Genomic DNA, 20,885 nt, shown 5'->3' with positions numbered 1-20,885 from the left:
TTTTGAAACGCGGTCGGCGCGGCGAGGATCGCGCTTGTCCGGAACGGTGTTACTCGAAATTCTGAGGTGACACGGATCAGGTTACGGGGATGACTTTTGGACTCCTCCAGGACCGGCGACCTAACGACAAAGGTCGCGTAACAGTGCACGTGATTCCGGCTCGAAACGCGCGAATTAATTACAGTAACCTGCGTTAACTGTCATTACCGTGTTCGTTCTCCGAAATGGATTTCGTCCAGGCCAGTGAAAATCCGAGGTAAAACACGAGGGTTTTCATTTTCGGCAAAAAGGCACGCGTGCCTAGTGGAGTAGAAAAACGATTATTCTACAAATTTCCTGACAGAAACTTGATAAGCTCGGGAGAAGACGTAAAAATTTTATAGGTTTTATCGTAACGGTAGCAAGCGATAGACGAAGAAGCGTGGTAGAAAATTTCGCAAGAAACGCGCGGAGAAAAGCCTATATTTTTCTACGGTTCTCACGAAATATTGAAACGGCGAAAATATTCCACCGTCTTTTTTCCAACTGCAATTTCACAAAAAACCACTCGTCGAACTTTCCTTCTTTCCACAAGATATAAAGTTCCACGTTCCCCCGAGAATGCGCTACAGGGCGTCGAGAAACTTCGATACCAGGTATCTTTCTTCGTCCCAATTTGCCAACGCTTTTCCTCGCTCCGTTACGTGTTAATCGCCGTGTATTCATCGGCCTAACATCCCTCGCGACACCCTCGAACATGGAGGCGTCGTGACGCGGTCGGGTTAAGTCCCGGCTGGGGCGTAACGCGATTGTAATTTAAGCGGGCTGGCTTATTATGCGCTTGCATCGGTAATTAATACCGACGATGATGCGACAACCGGGCTAATTAATGACTCTGCGAGCGGACAACCGGCGCAAGAACAAAGAATCCACCCTGTCGCAGCCGGAATTATTCGCCTAAGCGATTATCGCGCGACTGTTTTCAACCGGCTGCTGTTCCCCTCTCACTCGCGACAGCCAGGAAACGTTTTTACGGTGCGGATCGTCGATACCGGCTCGCGGGATGGCCGAGGTTTCCCGTGGAAACGCGATTTGTTTGATCCCGTTCCGGATGGTTGGAGAATGTCGCGAACATTCTCCGTGTCATAGCGGAGAACAAACAATCGGGGAAAAACGAGGAAAAGGAAAAATCGTTTTTTGGTTTGGTAGTCGTAGATTCGACGTAGGTATAGATTTGCTTATTTATGGTTTATACAGGTTTACGAGTGTTCGGTTGAGTCTAACAAAGTTTCTTATCGTCCTACTTAATTTAGGAAATTATAATGACGCGAAGGTACTTCTTAAGGAAAAATCGTAACTCAAGTGTTGTTGAATCTCATCGATGATAATTTAAACCTAATATACGAGTGTCAAATGCGCGGCGGAATTTTTATTCAAGAATTCTAAAGGACTTTCTAATTTTTTCTATTTAACGAGGAACGATGATCTAATTTTTGATGTCGTGACATAGAGCAGATTTGTTGAAACTAATTTGGAAGAACTTTCTTCGTTTATTACGATACTCCAGTATTTGCTATTTCGTACAGTGATAGCGTACTCGTAGCATAGTAAACTCGTAGTCGTTAAGGAAACGCAAAGAGAATCTCGTACGCGTAGCTACCGAGAAGTTAGGAAGATCGCGAGGAAAGAATATGAAAATACTCGATAAACGGGCAACTCAGACGACTAAACGGTATTTCACACTTTACTGCAGACAGCGTTGAGCCCAGTCGAACGAAGCGTTTGCAGCTCGCGATTCAAGGAACAGTTGGCCGGATGAAAGAGCAGCAGTCGGGCCAGCAGAGGCTAAAACGCGGCCGTTGTTGATGTTTATCACGGCTGACCGTCTCCCAGTCGCTTTTATCGACCAGTCAGAAATTTCTACCGGGTTAATTGGAATTAGTCCGGCAGCTTTGTGAACTTTCAGCCACGAGTCCGTCTTTCGACCCGTCCGCGAGTAGATGCGAATAATTAATTAAATATCATTTTTATTCTGGCTCCATGGGGCAAAAGGAAAAGCAAAAAGAATCATAGAAGCTATATATTCCTTTATCCGTTCCCAGAAAATGCATCGTCGTGAATTTAGGCAGCCACTGTGACCGCTTTGATGATCATTTTTTAACGCTAGAATCATCGAGCTTTTTAATATTCATATATAATTATTTCTCTGTCCGATTAAAAATAAAAAATTAACTTTGGCAAAAATATCTGTATATTTTCGGTAAACGTAAAAAGAGAAAATCATTTCGAAGAAGTCATTTCGCCGAGTTCGCGTCAGTTCTAGCGTTAATACTTGAATCTTCGATGAGCTTTCGATATTTAGAAGTGGCTAACGAAGTTCCTATGTAATTCTCGTAATTGATATAAAAGCGGAGGAACAAAGGTCAGACAGCCTAGGGATTCCTTAATCACATCGTAGACGCGGGGAAACGAATCGAAGTTCGCGAACCAGGAATTGCCAGGCTCCGTTTAATTTCTCCTAAGTGGAATAACCGTAGGACGAGGCGGACAAGCGCGATTTATAGCCGGGAAGCTCGTTTCAATATTCCTCGTTCCCGTTCCAACGTGCGTCAGCCTTTCCAGCTTTTTTGTCCCGCAGCCCGACCGCCGAACTTTTCCTAATAAATATCACTGGGCCGCGAAAGTGGCTCACGTTACATGCCTTGCCCCCTGCCCTCTTCCATCGTGAAACTTTAACCGTTAATTAAGTCAATTACTGCTCACCCACGCGCGCAATTCATTTAAAAATTGATTCCCTTTCTTTGTGGGATGAAATCGCAATCTTAAAATCTTGATATTTTTACTCCGCTAAATTTTTGTATTGGACATCGCAGGATCAGAGGCGGTAAGGAACGTTCGACATCCGCATGATTAAATATAGTTATGGTGTTTGTGATAAAAAGAAAAAGAAAATAATAATAATCACAGTTGTTGTTACGTCGCGTGAGATTTATAGTCGGTTATAGTTTGTCTAGCGAAATAGCAGGTTTTTCCCATGAACAAGGACACCCATGAGCCACATCCGCAGGAGACTTTCTCCTCATATTTTTATTTATTAACGTTGGCTATAATCAATGGGCATCGCGAATCGTTACCCTCACTTTTCTATCGAAAAGTGTGAACAACGAATCCGCGTTCTTAGTTCAAAAAGGCACACCCACACCGAGCTTTCCTCTTTAATAGTACGAGACGGGTCTTCTACTGTTCTTCGAATCTTTGTGTAGTCGAGTCAACGGTCTTATCCTTAGAGCAGTCATCTACTGTTTTTTCCATCTCAGCGCAGTCATCTACTATTGCTACACATTTAGATCAGTCAAATCTATTGTTCTTTCAATCTCGACGTAGTCATCTACCGTTGCTGCAAACTTAGGCTTCACTACGGTCTACGCGACATTAACTTAATTTACTTTTTGCTTATACGAAGCAACTAGCAAGTATACAATTATCAAATATATCTTCCGGCACGGCGCAATGGTAAGTGTAATAAATTGTTGAAAATATAAATCTTATAAAACTGTTGATTACAGTTGTAATTCAAACGCACGAACTATCTCTACCGGAGAACTCGTAATTTCGTTGGTGGACCACACGAAACGAGTATATAAAATGGATACATTTAATAAATACAGAAAAGTAATACATAAATTTAGCCCAGAAAATATGTATATGCACGGTCGTACAAAGTAAAGTTAATCAACGGGTTAAGACGATCTTCGAAACGATACCGAAACGCCCCTGGTTAATTAATCGATCGAAAAATCGTTAGCTTGCAACGTAGTCGAACGATGGTATCAGCATGTCTGGCCACAAACATCCGAAACTACTTCGTCGACCGAGCGTCTGCCGCGTGGTCTGACCAAAGCCATTAGATTCCACTGATTCGCCGTTTGCCTCCTCTCGATCATGAACGTTAGAATGCACTGCAGATCGTCGTGTGACCGCGAATATTCGGATCTGCATCTACCAATCTCGCCACTTTGCGAATCCTCCACGAGCAATCTCTTCCGTGAATTATCGTTTCTGTGAATTGACATTTTGGCCTCCGAACGAACACGTACAAAACTACTATCTACTAATACAGTAGACTCGCGTATAACGCGGTTAATACGAATTCGCGTTATAGAGAATTTTTCTCGTATCACGCGCATAATCTCTACAGTAACATGTTTGAAATGATTATTGCTACGCCAACTATTATTTTCTATGTTTTATTAAATAGGGCAGTGTTTTAGAAATAAATGGCGTATATACGAAATCGATTAAAAAAAGCATATAATTAATGTATGTAAAAAATGGAAATATTTTTTACTTTTTCTCCAGGATTCAGCCGATCTAACATTGCGACTTCTTCTTCGATAGAAATCCAGTTCCTTTTCAACGTTCTTTCTTTTTAACTTCATCTATCGCGTCCTTACAAGTAACTTTTTTTTTATAAACCTAATTTGCAAAATATCTTTGTATTGTGCATACTTACGTCTTGCAAGCGTGAGCTTTCTCGAATCACCAATACGAAACACTGGTTATAGTAAAAGTGACTGCGTCAAGGAACAAAACAACCATGAGACACAAGAAGCCGGTAACGATGGAAAAAGCGATCTAACGCTCGACTAAAGTAGATTTAATTCTCAAATCAGCTAATTCCCGTGTTTTATTATTTGGCGTGTTATTAATTTTCGCTTACGCGTAGAACGTTCGAACGCGTAACAAAGCTTCGAAATAGGCTTTTTATGAGATTCCAAACGATCCTAATCTAAGAAATTTAATACGAACGTTTCGGAAACGAACTGAAACCGACAGGTGTACCTATATCCGATTCGGCGATTCTATCGCAAGTTTGATGATGGTGGGTTAGGCCTAGAATAGGGAAAGTTTGAGCAGGGCTCGATATTCGCGATTCTAATCCCCTATTCCAATTACCGGTGGGACCCAGATAGCTGACGTTGGTTCGGCTCGGTGCGCGGCGGCCAACTTTTCCACGTCGAAATAACCATCGAGCGGGACGCTGAGCCCAGTTGGAAATTGATCTATCGTCACCGGGGCGTATTGTTGCCATTAATAGCTGGGTAATGCGAACAATACGACCTGCTGAAAGTTACAATTAATTTATGGAACACGCAAGGCGGTACAAGGCAAACCACCAATCTGGTTTCGCGGTTATGCGGATCAAGCGGAAAATTCAGCGAAAAAGGACGCATCCGTCGCGACGTATTTTTGCTTCTCATATTAGCCTACTCTTTTTACTGAAATTTCTCGATCGTTTGTTTTCTCGTCGTCGAATATTTTACATCTTCGTCTGCCACAGAAAGCAAAATAGTTGAAAGGGAAGATTCTAACGGATCTTCGAAATTTTCGTATTTGCGATATAAGAGTTTTCAAAAATACGCATCCTACGCGCGACTAAGACAATCTTCCGTGAAAGTGATTCGCGAAATTTTTGCTCGTCGGCAGTCGAGGTCCAGGAAAATACGAAGACGAAATTACCGCGTGAAGCAACTGTGGACATTTTTATTCGCTATTGGTAGTCAAGATCCGAGAAAATTACGGGGACAGAATTACCGCGAGAAGTAACTCTACGACGTTGAATTTTGTTTCCTAGACGATCGACCCCAGAGAGCTGCATGCGTCGAGATATATTCCACCGGCTGTCAGCTGCACACGTGGCGCAGCTTGCGTCACATTATTGCCAACGAGCAGACATAATGCGGCAGGCATGAATATTCCACCAGCTCTATCTTCCCTGACACCCTGACGATGGCCATCGACACGTACATCGAGCAATTTCCTCGGGAAAGAGAGGAAGCCCGATCGGCTGCCGTTGTGAAACAGCTTCTGAAGAGATTGGACAACGAAACAGTGGCAATTAAACACAAAAATCACCGACCAAGTCGTCGTGTGGCGATTACTTTTACGACAGTACGGGACGAGGCCGTAAACGTCGAGGCTCGTCGGACAACTGCGATGGCTCTAATCTTTTATTTGTCGAGACCCAAAGACTGGGTAATTCCTACGGGATAGAATCGCTGTCTTACATCGTCCACCAACTCGATGAATTCTATATCCCGCGTATTACGACTGCAGTATTCCCATTGGAATGTAGATGCAAGCGTAATTCCAATTCTTTCATCAGAACGAGACAGGTCGAGAGTCAACGAAAGCCACGAAAAGTTTGTTCATCTTCGGGAGAAACCGCGTACCGAGAAAAAGTGGGAAGGAACAAAGAGTCGGGAAAAGGTGGAACAAAGGCGGAGAAAAACGGTGATAAACAGATACGTCGGCGAAAGACAACGAAATGGGACGGGGAAAATTCGAGATGGAAAAATCGCGGGGAGATACGAGCGAAGATGCCGCGGAGCACGAAGGAAACAGGGGCAACGGGGGATCCGTGAAAGAAACCGTGGTCGAGGCAGAAACAGAAAGGAGAAAGAAGTGCGAAAGGAAGAGCCGAAAGGAGCGGGAAAGAAGGCGCGAAAGGAGAGGCGAAGAAGGCGAGACGCAGGGAGGAGAAAACACCGACACAAATGCGCGAGAACACGCAGACGAGAGAGCAAAAGCCCCGGTCGCGCTCTCTGGGGGTGGATCAATACCACACCACCACGAAATCGTGACGGTGCAGCGGGGATTCACCGCACACCGGCCCCCGGAGTTGTGTGTCTTTCGGCTAGCTGCACTTTGACAACGACATCTACCTTAACCAACCCCTTTTTCTTCGCCTCTCTTCCTTCCCTCGAAGCGTTGCGCGCTTCCGTAACCACCGTTCCGCACATCAGCCCCCTGCACTCCCTCGTCGTCGTAACTTGGAGCACGCCACGAATTAAATTACACGCGATCCGAACCCGGTCTCTTTGTCACTACGGCCATGTTCGGCTCGGTTACTTGCCCGACGTACGGTCGTATGACCTACGATCGCGACTGTACGAGGCGAAAACACCCCCGGCTCGTTCTCCAGGCTCCTCCACTTTGGTTCGCCGGGAATTTTGGCTCCGAGACAAACAGCCAGTTAGACACGATTCCTGCGAAAACGACTCGAGGTTTTCGCCTTTCCATGCCTTCGTTTTTCGGTCTCCCCCGCCGGTCTACGTGGTTCTTGCACTGTTTTCGAATTGTTCTCGGTGGCGCGGGCGTCCCAGGAAAATTGGAAGGAGAACAAAGATGTTCCTGGCTTCTGTGGTAATCGACGTATAGCGTGTTCGTAGAGAGCGAAGAAATTTATTCATCGAAAGTCGCGTAGCTGAGTTTTTCGATCAGGAAATCCATCCATCGAGTCGCGATACCATTCGATGCTTCATCGTATCGACGTTCCTTTTACGCAACAATTTCGTTCCGCCATAAATCTACGTTCGCGAATTCCACAGAAGAGCGAACAAGCCCTTTTTCCATGATATACAGGGTATTACAAATTTTCCCCGTATTTCGTCATATTTCCCTGTAAATTCGAAATAAACCGAGTATTTTCCAGCCGGTCCGACATTCGTGTCGCGAAATATCGCCGAGTCGAGGTTCCGATCGTTTCTTCGCCGATCGAAAGAAATGACAGATGACGCGGAGTGAGGCGGTGGGTCGGCTGGAAAAAGCGGCGGCGCACGCGGTGTTTACCCAAATCTGCAACGGCATTTGCATATTTAAGAGCAGTCGACAACGTTGGGCCAATAAATTTCACGTATTTCATCGAAGAGAGATTTATTCGCGCGTTGTAAATAACTATCACGTGCCAGAGGAGCCGGCACGCGTAATATATGATTCGGGGCGGGGAAAACGTTTCAGGAACGCCTCGAAATCGCTCGTTAATTAAACCGAAAAGTGTCGTAACTGGCTTTGTGAAACGATTTCCCGGTAAATTGGCCCGCGGCAGGACTCTCAATTAACAGCCCCTTTTCCACTTATTCACCTGTCGGCTTGGCCCTGTGTCTTTCGCCTATGATTATCAGATTTTCGAAAACGCTCGAGAAATTGTGTTTTCCAAGCCACGATCTTATTTGCTTATCCACTGAAACATTTTGCCGTCGTTGACGTGGTAATTACATTTTTTCAGACCGTTCCTTTATTTCCGTTTCAAACAGAAAATGTTACAAAATCAATGTAGCACTGGTGGTTTCCTCCCTAATTATTATTTATTTACAATAATTATTATTTATACGTGCGTACGACATACGGTATTACGGGGTGCGATTCAAAACGTGTAATACGGTAACACGTGCAACAGTTTCACATAAAAGTTATAATAATATGTAATCGATATCTCGGATATCGTTGAGGGTCGTCTTCTTCGTTTCACATAGGCTTTAACCAGGTTGGGTTCGTCAAATACTCGCAACAGTATCTACACTGGTTATGAAACCGAGGATTTTTATGGATTTGTAAAGAATTTGAAGGCGCAAACATTCATCGAACGTACGTAATACACGAAGAAACGTAAAATATCCGAAATACAATATTCGTTATGATATTTAACATGCCCCTGTCTATGTCCTCCCTTTTAAATTGTTTTCACGAAAGTATGAATTTATATAGAGATACGCAGTTTTGTGATTAAATACTATAGAAAGCAACAATGAATATCAATTTAATAGAAAGCACGTCGCGGACGGGAACGAATGTCATTGTTAAACGCGATTCTATTTGTATACTCGCCGATTCTCGTCGAGTGGCAAACGAGCAAATAATGCAGAAAGAAGGGAGTACCGTGGTGAAATCTCTTGGGAACGTTTCGAACAATCCAGAGGATTCAAATTTGAGGAAACTCGGACAACCTTCGGCCAAGTTTGGAAAATAAAATTGGCGCAAGAACACGGAAGAGTTTTTTCGAGTTAGAGTTTGAAGCTGAGTACTCGAAGAAGGAACAATTGGTCGTTTCTCACGATAGTTGGTATTATATCCAGCCATATTATATTTAACGTGGGATTTTTGGGTTTCGATTATGCAAACTATGTTGCAGTTCGCTTGATATAGGAATTTAATTAAGCGATTATTGATTGACACCAGGCTTCCGTTGTAGGAAAATTGCGGAATTTCGCGATCCATCCTCTCGCACGATACACGTACAATGCAAACTACCCCTGTTTTACATGATGTTAATCAAACATGAAACTTTCATCAGCTTTTCAAAGAAGATCAAAGTAACCTGTAAGTTCATAGCCATTCGTTTTATTCTTAAATTCACCACCTTTATTTTATGAACTTCTATCGCTGATCTCGATCTTCTCGCGACGTAGAACCTGTTAAGGAAGGAATTCCGCCATCTCGTTAAACACGGTTGATAGTCGGAAAAATTCACTGCACCGACCGACCGATCAAGTTTTCCAACGCTAAATCAAGAGATACCATCAACGGTTCGCTGTCCATCGATCAATCAGTTCTCGAACGAGCAACCCTCGATTTTCGTGTAACCGCGAACGAATAGATTCGTCTCGTTAAACAGCGAATGACAGACGAGCAGTTGATAAAAGGGGAGGGGGGTGTGTTGGAGGAATTGGTACGAAGTTACGTGAAAGACGATCGAACGTAGAGCCGAGAAAGGGTCAAGGAATGGAATAAATCTCGGCGTGGTTGTAATGGCTTAATGCAGCCTGGCGAAAGCCTGTCTTCGGCGACGATCACGCCATCTTATTACGATGAGCGATCGTCGCTCGGACTCTTTATTATTGCCGCTCGGAGGTTGGACTTGTGCTGGAAGAACTTCCGGTTCACGGGAATTTCGTGACTCGCCGAGTTTCTCCGGGCGATCGTTGAACCCTCCCGCGAGAAACTCCGTTCTCGCGTGATGGAAAGTTCGTCTGGTAGTTTGACAAATTATCGGAGAGCCTGAATTGACGATAATTGTACGGAACTTTGTGATATCCGAACGTTTCCTTCTTAAATTAGGAAGTACGTGCTACTGTCGTTTCCCGATGGACGTATTTAAGATACGTCCATCAAAGATCAATCAAAGATCATCACGGTTATTTAAGACTAGCCTTACCAGGGCTTGTCGAACGACCGGTTTCAAAATTTTATTTGAAATTGTATTAGGTTGTTTCAAAAGTTTCTTTCGTTTCATAAGAAAATGATAGATGCACATGATTTTTATATTATTTCATCGAATTGTGTGTGATCCATTTTGTTCTGTTACGCTTTTGTTCTCTTTACACTTGTCGGATTAGGTTTCGTATAAACATTGCCACATAAAGCAGACAGCGAAAGACACTTTCGCAGCAACTTAATACATTCATCGTTATTTCTTTCGCTCACCTAGCTTTATGTAAATTCTTATATTGACAAAAAATTGAGAAATTGATCAGTCGAATAATATAAAAATTTACATAAAGTTAAATGAACAAAAGCAATAACAATGAATGTACAATTAAATTAATTTGATGAATAACAATTAAATTACATTTTGAAACCGGTCATTTGCCCAGGCTTGGTAAGGTCAGTGTTAACTCAAAATTGTCGAAAAATTTGGTCGGAGTAAATATTTTCTTGCAAGCTATCGGAGAGGAAGCAGCTCGCGTACGGATAATCAAGAATAGTCGATTAAGCTATGAAAAATTCTTTTATGAAGTTGCAGGAGGAATTTGGAAAGAAGTAACTCGAGTCACGCTTCCAATGAATGTAACGAATGAAAGTAACGTTAAATCGTACTCGGATCGTTTTCGGTCGACGATCCTTCACCAACTACGTTCAAAACTACTTTCCTCTGTTCCGCACAAAATCTTTGCTCGTGTAACGAGCAATTTTCTTCTTCCTCGTAAACGTCCCACGTTCTTCGCTTTGCAGAAACGGTCAGTATCGTTCGGAGTAGGAGAAAATAGCGACTTACGCGACTCAAAGGGATTCCAGAGCGCTTTCAGGAGAACGTCTCGCGGCTGTTCGTTATCCAGGAGCGTAACAACCATTGAACCAGGAGGGTAGGACTCGCTTGATGCGCTTTGCATCTGCCGGAATGCCTGGCAGTCCTTTGAGCCGCGACTGGCCGTGAATCGGCTCTTTTTTCACTCCATTTGTTCGTTTATTTATCCGTTTCGCCCCGTTGCACGGTGAATCCCGATCGGGAATATCCAGAATTTCGAGGGAGATCCTTCCACGCCGGGAAAAAATTGTTTCATTTAGCTGGAATCCGATAGAAAACGTCCCGATCCCTCCTTCGTCCTCATAGATATTTTTAATGAAAGTCTTTCCGGACGCGTTTCGGGTTCGTTGGAAGGATTGGCGAGTTGTATTGGAAATGCGGCGCTGGTAATTGCAAGGTAGTACTAAGGGTAGCGTGTAAATGGAGAGATACAGGGATGATCGATTAACTCTGAGAGTGGTTATGCGATACTTTCGACGAAGTATATCGTTGGATCAGATTTTAAAGAATTCTTGGTCCGACGTTCGTTCGCGCTTCTTCTTTCGTGTTTTTGATAGCACGTTGCGCTCTGTCTCGACCTTTCTTCGATCCGAGAAACCTTATTTTTTTGAATCTAACACCCTAACCCGTTTCTTCTTGGAAGGCAAATAACGGAAGAGTTAGTTACTCGGAGTAAAGAAGGAGCGATAAAAAGAAGAAAAGAAGAAGCGGCAAAGGTGCAACAGCTTCTCCCTAAACAGTCCATCCGCTCCTCCCGTGTTGTCTCGATAAAAAAAGCCTCGTCCAATGGGAATCGGCACACTGGCGCACACGCACGCGAGCGCCAACACGGAAACTCGAGGAGAAAAGGTACAAGAGGTATCGAAACGAAAGACGTATGTGCTCCAACACCCGTGTCTTTCAACGTCGTTCAACAGCAGCTGCTCCCCCCGACGAGGAAGAACGCGAAAGGAACACGGAGAATTCGCGAAGAAGAAGGAAAGAGAAGGGTCGCGGTGTGGCTAAGCACTCTGAGCGATCGGACGAAGCAAGAAGCGGAAGAGGCTGGCCGCTGGAGGATCTCGTAAATAAGAAAGCTGTTGCAGCAGCGTGGGTGGTGCAGTCCAGTGGAATCGACGAAGAAACACGAAGGAAGGGTGCTCGCTGTAAGAACGGAGGAAAGGGGAAGACAGAGCGTTTCATTGAAAGTACAACTAGAACGCCGTGGAAACAGTGGGTTCTGGGAAGAGAAAGTCGATGGGAACACAAGTTTCCAGCTTTCTGCGTTAAAGCGTGTCGAGACTCGGTGAAAAGGACACAAGGATGGGGGTTGGGGTGTGATAGACGAGGGAGGTGGAAGAAGGTAGAAGAAGAGTGGAACGGATGAAACAAAGATGGGGAGGGGGAGGTGAGTTCGTGGAAGAAAAAGGAGACAGCGCAACGGAGAATTGCAAAGGGGCCGACGAAAGAATGGGAAAAGTTAAGGGACGGAACGATTCGTCCGGGAAAAAGAGAGTTTCGCTCTCTTTAAATCGTTCCCGCGAATTCGAGCATTCGTCCACCTCCAGCTCTCCGAAATGAATGGGCTTTTCTGTTTACCCAGCCGCGACGATGCCTGTAAATACCGAAAACCCGTAGCCAAAGTCCTAGGAATTTTCCACGGAAATATTTGCTTAGTCGTTACGTTGATAAATTAAGAAACGTTTGAAGACAAACAGTCTCGTCGATCTGTTCCTCCGTTTCGTCGAACGTTGTCAGAGCCTTGAAATAAATTTGATAAATTCGACGAAGGCGATAGAATTTGAAAATTGGAAAATTAGATTCGAGGAGATAAGCATTTGAAAGATACTAAATTTTCCATAAAGTTTCGTTTATTCTGCCCTTTACTTGGATGCAATTTCGTAATCACGCGGTCGGTACCTGCCGTCGAATGAAAATGGAGATTTGAACAATGAGAAGTTGTAGTGGTAGGGCGCCGTAAAAGCTTCAGCTCCGTCGAGGTTGCCGGATGGTTTTTCGTTGCAATGAGTTCACGCCATAAGCTTCCGCTCCCATAATCCCTGCACCACCGCTTCCGGACCTGTATTTCGTATAAGTAGAATATAGAGTAGACGACTTGAAGCAACCTTCGATCGAGTCGCTGCTCCTCTACCTTCCTTCTCAGCCAGTTCACTGTTCTTCGCTGTTCTTCCACGTACTTTCTCCATATTGGCTAGATTTTATCAAATTTCTTGATGTACTCCGTAGCCTGGTCGGGAACCGAGTAGAACGAGATCAAAGATTTTGCTACTTTGGAAACGAATATTGTTTCCTTCGGTCTTATTACGTATAAAACTTACTCCGGTAATATTTTACAATCGAAGCACGATTGCCTGGAGATAGAATCTGCGAGTTGGAATCCGCGGAGGATCCTTTTTATCTAAAAGAGATCGGAAAGCGCGTTAAATAACAAAAGGAAGTCAATTACCAAAATTTTCCTGCTTTTCTACGCGTAAAACGAATTGCAAGCTTCTAATAAATTTTATCGTTTCCAATTAAGAAAATTAAGGATCGAACTAAATAAATGTACGCGCTGCCTCTACGTCGTGTTTAGAGCCAACTCATATTTAGCTCAAAAGACGGGACTCCCTCGAGTTAAGCAAATTCCTGTAGTCTAGAGTCTGTAACTTTCGGAATCGTAACTTGCCGGGCACCGTGTATTTAGGCAGCGGTCCAGAAACGGGCAGAGCAAGCACGCTAACGATCTGGCTAAAAGCGTTGCAGTCGTTTAACCGTCGAAAACTGGACGTTCCACTGGACGAAAAGCATTCACCGACCCAAACCATCCTCACGCTGGACATACCGCGTTCCTCCGTGACCACGGCCATTAGTGAACTTGAAATCGAGCCGATTTACGTCGATGCCAGTGCGTTAGCATCTGCTAAAATCCTGGCTCTCCTCTCGCGATAAGACGAACCGGCTTGGAATCAACTTTCTCGATTTTCGAATTAAGCCATTCGCTGATTTATAGCAGCTTTCGGATCCAATTGGGACCACCGTGAATTTCCGTAACTTTAGGAACGGATAAAGTAAGCTCGCAATTTTAAATTTTACCTCTGCTTCGTCTAAGTTTCGGCATTTCGACGTTTCCATGTTTTTACGAAAGCAAGAACTCGAACGTTGGTATATTTTATCTTTGGACGTCGTGTTTTTCGTTCTTCGAGAGGGAATCGTGTTCGAGTTACTCTTTCGCGCTAACATTTCTCGCGGACATTAGAGTTGGTTTCCTCCAAGGGTGAACGTGGAACTGCGAATTGTCGCGAACAATTCAGTTACAAATTGTGAACAATTCACAGTATCACGCCCGCTCCGAATAAGCAAAGTGCAACGTTCACGAAACGTGGTGGCGAAAGTGTAGCTCGTAACGCGATTGTCTACCGCAAGACCAAAAGAATAATATCCGAGGACGCGGAGTATTAAGCTTCGAATTTTTCCTCCTCTTCCTCAGGACAGACCAGAAGCTGTGAACTGTCACGGTCACGAGACCCTAGTGCAAAGGTGGAACTCGTAACGCGGTCGTTTGTCGAGGAAGCAAAAGCACGACGTGCATCGATCCTCGTGAAAGCTTAACGCCTGATATTTCTCATCCTCATCGTTAGTTCGCCAGGAGAGATACCTATTCGAACCAAAAAATTCCCTCGCTACCATCGAGTTTATCCCACCGCCGCTATCGATAGTTCCACACGATTTTTGTACTCCCTGAAAATGCAACGACAGGAAACCGTGGCCAAAGAGGCTAAGGCCTGGTTGATAAGAAGAAGAAAAAAACGAGCCTGGCCAAGTGGGTCAAGAATTGACCGAAAGAGAAAAAGACAGGTAGGCGGGTAGGATAGAAGGAAGGGTGTTGGGCAGACCGGGGGTGGTTGGTGGCTGAAAAACGGCAGCCACGACTGCGTCAGTGGAAAACGATCGAGTTCGAGCAGCCTCGGCCGGAATCCGGAGCCGACGTTGCGGCTGTGCCGAGCTATGACGCAATCCGAGTATACAGTATACGCGGTGCACAATGGCCCGTATCTGGGTCGTGGTGTCAGTGCTACCCCCTTGCTCGGCCGCCAGGGGGCTACAGCCCCAATTCCGCGCAACCCGGCGCGCCTCGAAAATCGCTGCGATATCCGCCGGACCGGACGACTCTCGCTGACCTATTCTTTCAGCAGGCTAACTCATTCCCTTCGTCTTCTATTCTCCTTCCCTTGTTTCCTTCGTCCTCTATTCTCTTTCCATTGTTCTGCTTTGTCGTTTTATACAGACACAAGGCCGTGATTACGGCGCATACATAGTCGGACAAACTAGCGTCCTGACGAACGAAACATCCAAAGACAGCTATGCATGCAGTCATAAAAATCTATGTACATATTTGATTCTATCGACGTATCGAGTTCGTTAAGCCGGTTTCACACGGAGGTACGTGTACCGTGATAGATATACCGTGATAGACGTATCGTGATACACGTATCGCGAGTTGCGTACCGTGTAAATGTCGCCATTTGTTTTAATGTCTCGTCTGTCTCCGTACGAGAAGTATCGTTGCCGAGATACACGAAACGAGTGTCGCGATACTGCGTCTCGTGAGAGTCGTCGTACGAACGCTTGCATTCGTATGCATGTATAATAATGTACATTCGGTATCTATCATACGCGTACCCATCGTAAAAATAAATAACTTTCTAAAACGGTGATTAGCTACCGATAAAACGTCGCGTTATTCGTTTTACAGGAAACGAAGAAAAATGATGTGACGATCCAAGAATTGGAAAAAGCATGTATATCGTTTTCTTCTCGTAACTTGAAATAATTAGAGAAATATGTTTATCGAAACAAGCGATAATTTATCAAGATTACTATACTCTTAATATCGTACAGTGTAACGTGAAAGCATACGCATCGAACGTCGTCTATAAGGAGAAACATAACATCGATTATTGTCGCTTCTGTGTAAACAATTTGTAATTCTTGATACACCTATCGCGTTCAACCACGTAGGCGTCACAGTGCGAGCGTAAAATTTGATAAACACTGGTTTGTTAACGCGTACATTTGCAAAGATTTCAGCAAAATTATCGATTATTCGTTCGAGGGACAATTAGTATGCGCATACATTGACTAGGAAGTGTGTACATTTACCGATTTAACATTCGCTGTTACGTCGATATGAGATAAATTAGGTTGGAATTAACTGGCAAGATACATGCTGCAAAGTATCCACGACAACGACTCACGATTACTCGCTTTTTAACCGCAGAATGCCATGTTTAGAAGAATAGGATTAGATTTGGGATTAGTTCGATCCGACAATGAGCATTTCAGTGGAATAAGGGTGAATTTTGGATCGAAGTTTCGATTAAATTCTGACGATTAAAATTCAATTCGCTAAAGCGTATTAATCGCGCAACGTAGCTTCGACGATCGTTTCGGTATAAAACTGAGCTTGGAGCTTAAGGACGAAATATTTTCGTAAATGTAAGAAGTAGAATTCTTCATGAAGATTCTAGAGCAAGAAGGGTCATCTAGGATGGCTCTGAATCTTCTGGCTCGAACAGTGACGTTCTCGAAGGTGTTTTGGACTGGGTTAAGCACCGGCTAGGCGTCCACGATTCCTGAGCAATTTAGGAGGATGTTTTGCACGATTTACGATATAAATGGCTGTCGTTGATAAAAGAGCTCATTGTCCGCGACAGGTTGAAGGTTCTCTGGCTCTGGGATAGCCTTGAATTCCTTTCGATCCGATTAACCATACTCTCGCGCATTTTACCCTCGTTTATTATTCCAAAGTTTACTTTAAACGTCGGATACCATTTTAAACTTTGGACGGCCAGATTATAAACTAAACAGAAATAGTTTCAATTTGAACTTCAAACTTTTTAATTTCGAAACGTTTTATTCGGTCATCGTTCATCCGATAACGATAATAAAACTGATAAAAGAGGAGAACAATTTTCTATGGAACGAACCGGCGTGAGGCAACGTATTCGGGTCGTGGAAAGCCCCTTAAATCGAAACAGCGATCGCGTAGGGAAAGCGGGTCACCAAAGGCGGCGAAGAAAAGGGCGTCGAACGCGTATCCTGAAATTACGTTTCCAGCGATTTCCGTGACCCAGATCAAGCCAACCACGCAGATTGCTCGCACGCAACCGTCAACCCGGCTGTTCTACATTTTCAGTGACATCCTTTCTCCCATTGCGTTTTGTTTCAAAAGAAAGCCGCTCCCTTTCGTCGAAACAAGATCAGGCAAAAATGAAAAGGCAGAAGAAAGGAACGAAACCATCGCGAATTCCGACTTTGAGGAAGAACGGTGCGCTAACAAAATTAAACGAAACTACGAGAAACATTTCAGAGAAAATTTGAACAATTCAAAAAATTTCGTTTCAACGTTTTTGCTGTTTCGTAGATAGAGACGTCTTGTATTCCGTGCTTCTGAAAAAAGGATTCCAACCTCCAAGGTTTTTCGTTCGACGAGCAAACCTTCGACTCAGTGACAATGAGACGTGAACAATCGTCGAAAATAAAAGGTGCAAACGAACATCACAAAGGTACCGCTGCATCGTGAGCCACTGCCCTGAAATATCGAGTGGATACGAGATAATTTAATCGAGTTAACTTCGTATAAAACAATTTCGTCGACACGATATTTGATTACGATATTTTAATTCGCGGCGAAATATTTCGTTAGAGCTTTATTATTTGATTACGCGTGAAAGGGCAGAAACAACCGGGGAAAACATTGCGCGAAACGTAACGAAAGATGAGGGGCAGGATCGAATAACGCGAACCTATTATCAAGTTCGACGGATTATTGCTGTTAATTTACCTCGCTGGCGGTTCTTTGACGTTTCGAAACAATTCGGTCGGGTCGCTCGAAGTCGGAAAAAAAAGAAGCCTGTCGGAGCTCGTGCGCGCTACAAAACTCGAAAAGGCAACGAACGATCGGTCGGCTGGTTGAATTTACGCGGATCGCATGCATTATGCGTTTCGTACGTGCGCCGTCTAGCGCGTGAGCGGCTTTCCCGACGATAAACGCGAGTTACACCCGTAATCGTAACTCCAGGAGATAACCGAACGTTGCCGTCGTGCCTTGGAAATTCGGTTTACGCCGCGTTTCCAGCGATATATCTCGCAGCGACGGAATCGACCCGTGCAGTACCTCGCAGCTTTTTCTTCCGCACTCTGATGTAGGTTAAACGATTAAAAGATAACGCGGAGGCTACGCTCGGCCGAGATAAAAGGTCGATGAAGTTCTTAATGGAGCCAGATTAGCGGACAAGAGATCCCTGCCTGCAGATATATTCTCTCGCGGAGAACAATTCCGCAGCCTGCTGCGCTTCTTTATCGAGTTCTCGATGGTCTAGTTCGCCGCACCGCGGGTTAAAGGGGTAGATTTTTCTTGCGTCTGTTGTGGACGATCGAGTCGAACGGTTGAATAAGTTTCTTGACGAAGTTGGACTAACAATTACCGTTTCTATAGCGCGTTTTCTCAACCGATTAATTATAGATCTTCCTGTTGAGAGAATCAGTGGAATATTCGATGAGCTCGTCGATGCGAGGCAATATACGAGCACGAGGTGATTCCTTAATAAAAAGAAAAAAAACTCCGATAATCGAATTAAGGAAAAGTAAGAAAAAAATAGAGGATGAAAGGTGGAATAAAATTTTCGTTAAAATTCCTTAGTTTTCGAGAAAATCGAGGTGGAAGATTTGTCACTTGTGTTTGAACTTGAATTTAACTTTAAGCGTCATATAAGAAAATTGTGTTTCTTCTCGTATCGTTTAACTGTCACAGAACAGTCTAAATTTTCAGCTTTGAAATCATGTCCTGATGAAATCGGTAGATTTAATAGTCCATTAACTAGTAACCGGAAATATACCGAACTCGTTAAATAAATTACGAAATCGGATCATTCGTGAAACAGTAACGTTCTATTTTCGGTGAATCAATAGCTAACGCGAATAACGAAGAAATTATTTCGAAAATTCTCGGTTCGATAACAACCGCGCACGCAACAAGATTGGACAATCTGTTGGCGGTCGGTTAGTGGTTAATTTCTAACGACGCAAACAACGTAGACGAGAGCATTGCGTCCACGAACAGGAGATCAGAATTATCGACGCTGGTCGATCGACCATAGGTCGAGCATCGGACGAGGGAACTTTTAAAGGACTCACCCTTCATGCCGAGTACTTGCACTCTCCTCTGGTCGAGAGGACACTTTCCTGTGCTTGTTTGCTGGCCGCGAGGCGACGATATCGATACGCTTCGAGACGCAACTCGAAAGTCCGGGTTTACTCGTAGGTTCTACTTTGATCAGGAAAATACGCAGGAACATAGAACGCTCCCTGGAACAGATATCGTGGAATATCGCTTGAGAAGAGCGTAGAAATTGCCTCGTTGCACTGTGAATGTTGCCGCTTTTGATCGTGCTGCGGGATACAGTTCTTAATGTATTTAAATTGCACATTAACGTAGGGAAATTGACCTCAGTTAGAACTAAATCGAGTTATGTAGATGTTTATGCAAATTCCTATTTTCATCATCGTAACTGAAGAAATTTGCACCGTCCATTAACCTTTATCGCTCGTGTCCTTGCCAGGTAGTCAACCGATCGATTCTTCTATTAATAGAAGTACAATTGTTTGTTCGTACTTATAAAAGCACTTGCTTCACTTTATTTCCTATCTCGCGTTTTGCATCTTATCGTATCGAGAACGCAGATATATTACATAGCAGGACACAGTATCATAATTGCGAAAAGTATATTATCATCCAATTAAGAAACAATTGCGCCAAGAGCAAAATTGTGAGTTTCTCACCAGCTGGATCCGGAAAAATGGCACGTGAAGGGGTTAAATTCTATAATAATTGAGATATTTTGCTTATGTATCTTATCTCCTTTAGCGCGCCTGTCGGATTTAGCACATTTTATAGATATTTACGCTTTCACCCCTTTGAGCGCTGCGTTGTCCGACGTTAAGCGTGCGCCGTGGACTGCCCACTCTTTACGAAGAAACACACCGTAGGCTGCGTATTTTTTACGAAAGGCATTGTAGTTTGCTACACACTTTGGTTTTCGTTTTGGTTTGCCAGTTTGATAATTAATTTCTTTTGTTTCAACGAAATCATCAGAGTGTGGGGTGGATAACATCCATACGTCTTTTTTGTCACGCCACTTTAACGCCTCTTTTAGCCCAAATTGAATAGTCATGTGAGAATATGAACGCGTTCATAGCGTTCAAAGGGTTAAACAAACGTAAAAGAGTCAGCAGCTTAGCTTTAACTATATTTAACACTAGAACTATCACACCGGTTAAATTGACAAATTTTACAATTTTATTTTAATTAATTAATTCTTACTTCATCTTATATTTTTTCCCACAATGATGTAATGACTTTCACAACGATAACTAAAAGAATAATATAATGAATTTTATTTTGTCTTATGTATTCAAACTGAAAATAATTTTGTATCAAGGCTACTTATGCCAATATCAATCAAAGTGTAAAAGGGTCCTGCAATCTGTTTATCGAACCCAATTAACCAGTTTCCTCGTTTTGTACAACTTCCCACACGTTTTTAACATTTCTACTGCGTATCGTTCGATATGACGATATCAGTTATCAGGAAAATTGCGGATCGATCGCAATGCTAGCGCTAGAAATACCAGTGAAAATGATTCTACAATTTTATAAATGTGTCGACCCTCGTTTAGGGATCATTTCAGGGAGCATCGTTAATAATACTAAAAATGTACTACATAATATGGAATTGCTTCTGTAAGAAAGTAATAAATCAATAGATACGAAAATATTCTATTATTACGTATTTTTTAAAGACCAATCATTTTCGCTGGTTTTGGTAGAAATAGTTTCGTGTTACCTATCGGTAGTTCTAGTGTCAAACAGTATTACAAAAAACGCCCGCCTTGTGAATATAATCTGTCGCTTTTATTTTTAAAAATTTCTTAAATTTTGAGCACCGAAGAGCTTTCCGTAACTTGGTCGATTTTCTCTACTTTCTGTTCCTCGGAGTTAACC

At 43.5% G+C, this 20,885-nt stretch overlaps 1 protein-coding gene across 1 annotated transcript in view; it reads right to left on the bottom strand.

Moving 5' to 3' along the window:
• LOC139994251 (uncharacterized) overlaps positions 1-20,885 on the bottom strand; it is a 179,553-nt gene that overhangs the window by 105,287 nt on the left and 53,381 nt on the right. The window contains exon 4 of the mRNA XM_072016711.1: positions 19,019-19,189. Within this exon, the coding sequence (XP_071872812.1) occupies positions 19,019-19,025 (7 nt within the window). The 5' untranslated portion in view covers positions 19,026-19,189. The remainder of the gene's footprint in view (positions 1-19,018; positions 19,190-20,885) is intronic.

Source organism: Bombus fervidus, chromosome 14 (genome assembly GCF_041682495.2).
Source record: "Bombus fervidus isolate BK054 chromosome 14, iyBomFerv1, whole genome shotgun sequence".
In the NCBI taxonomy this organism is placed as follows: domain Eukaryota; kingdom Metazoa; phylum Arthropoda; class Insecta; order Hymenoptera; family Apidae; genus Bombus; species Bombus fervidus.
Note: the sequence above shows the minus strand (reverse complement) of the source record. Positions and strands in the feature narration are given on the sequence as shown.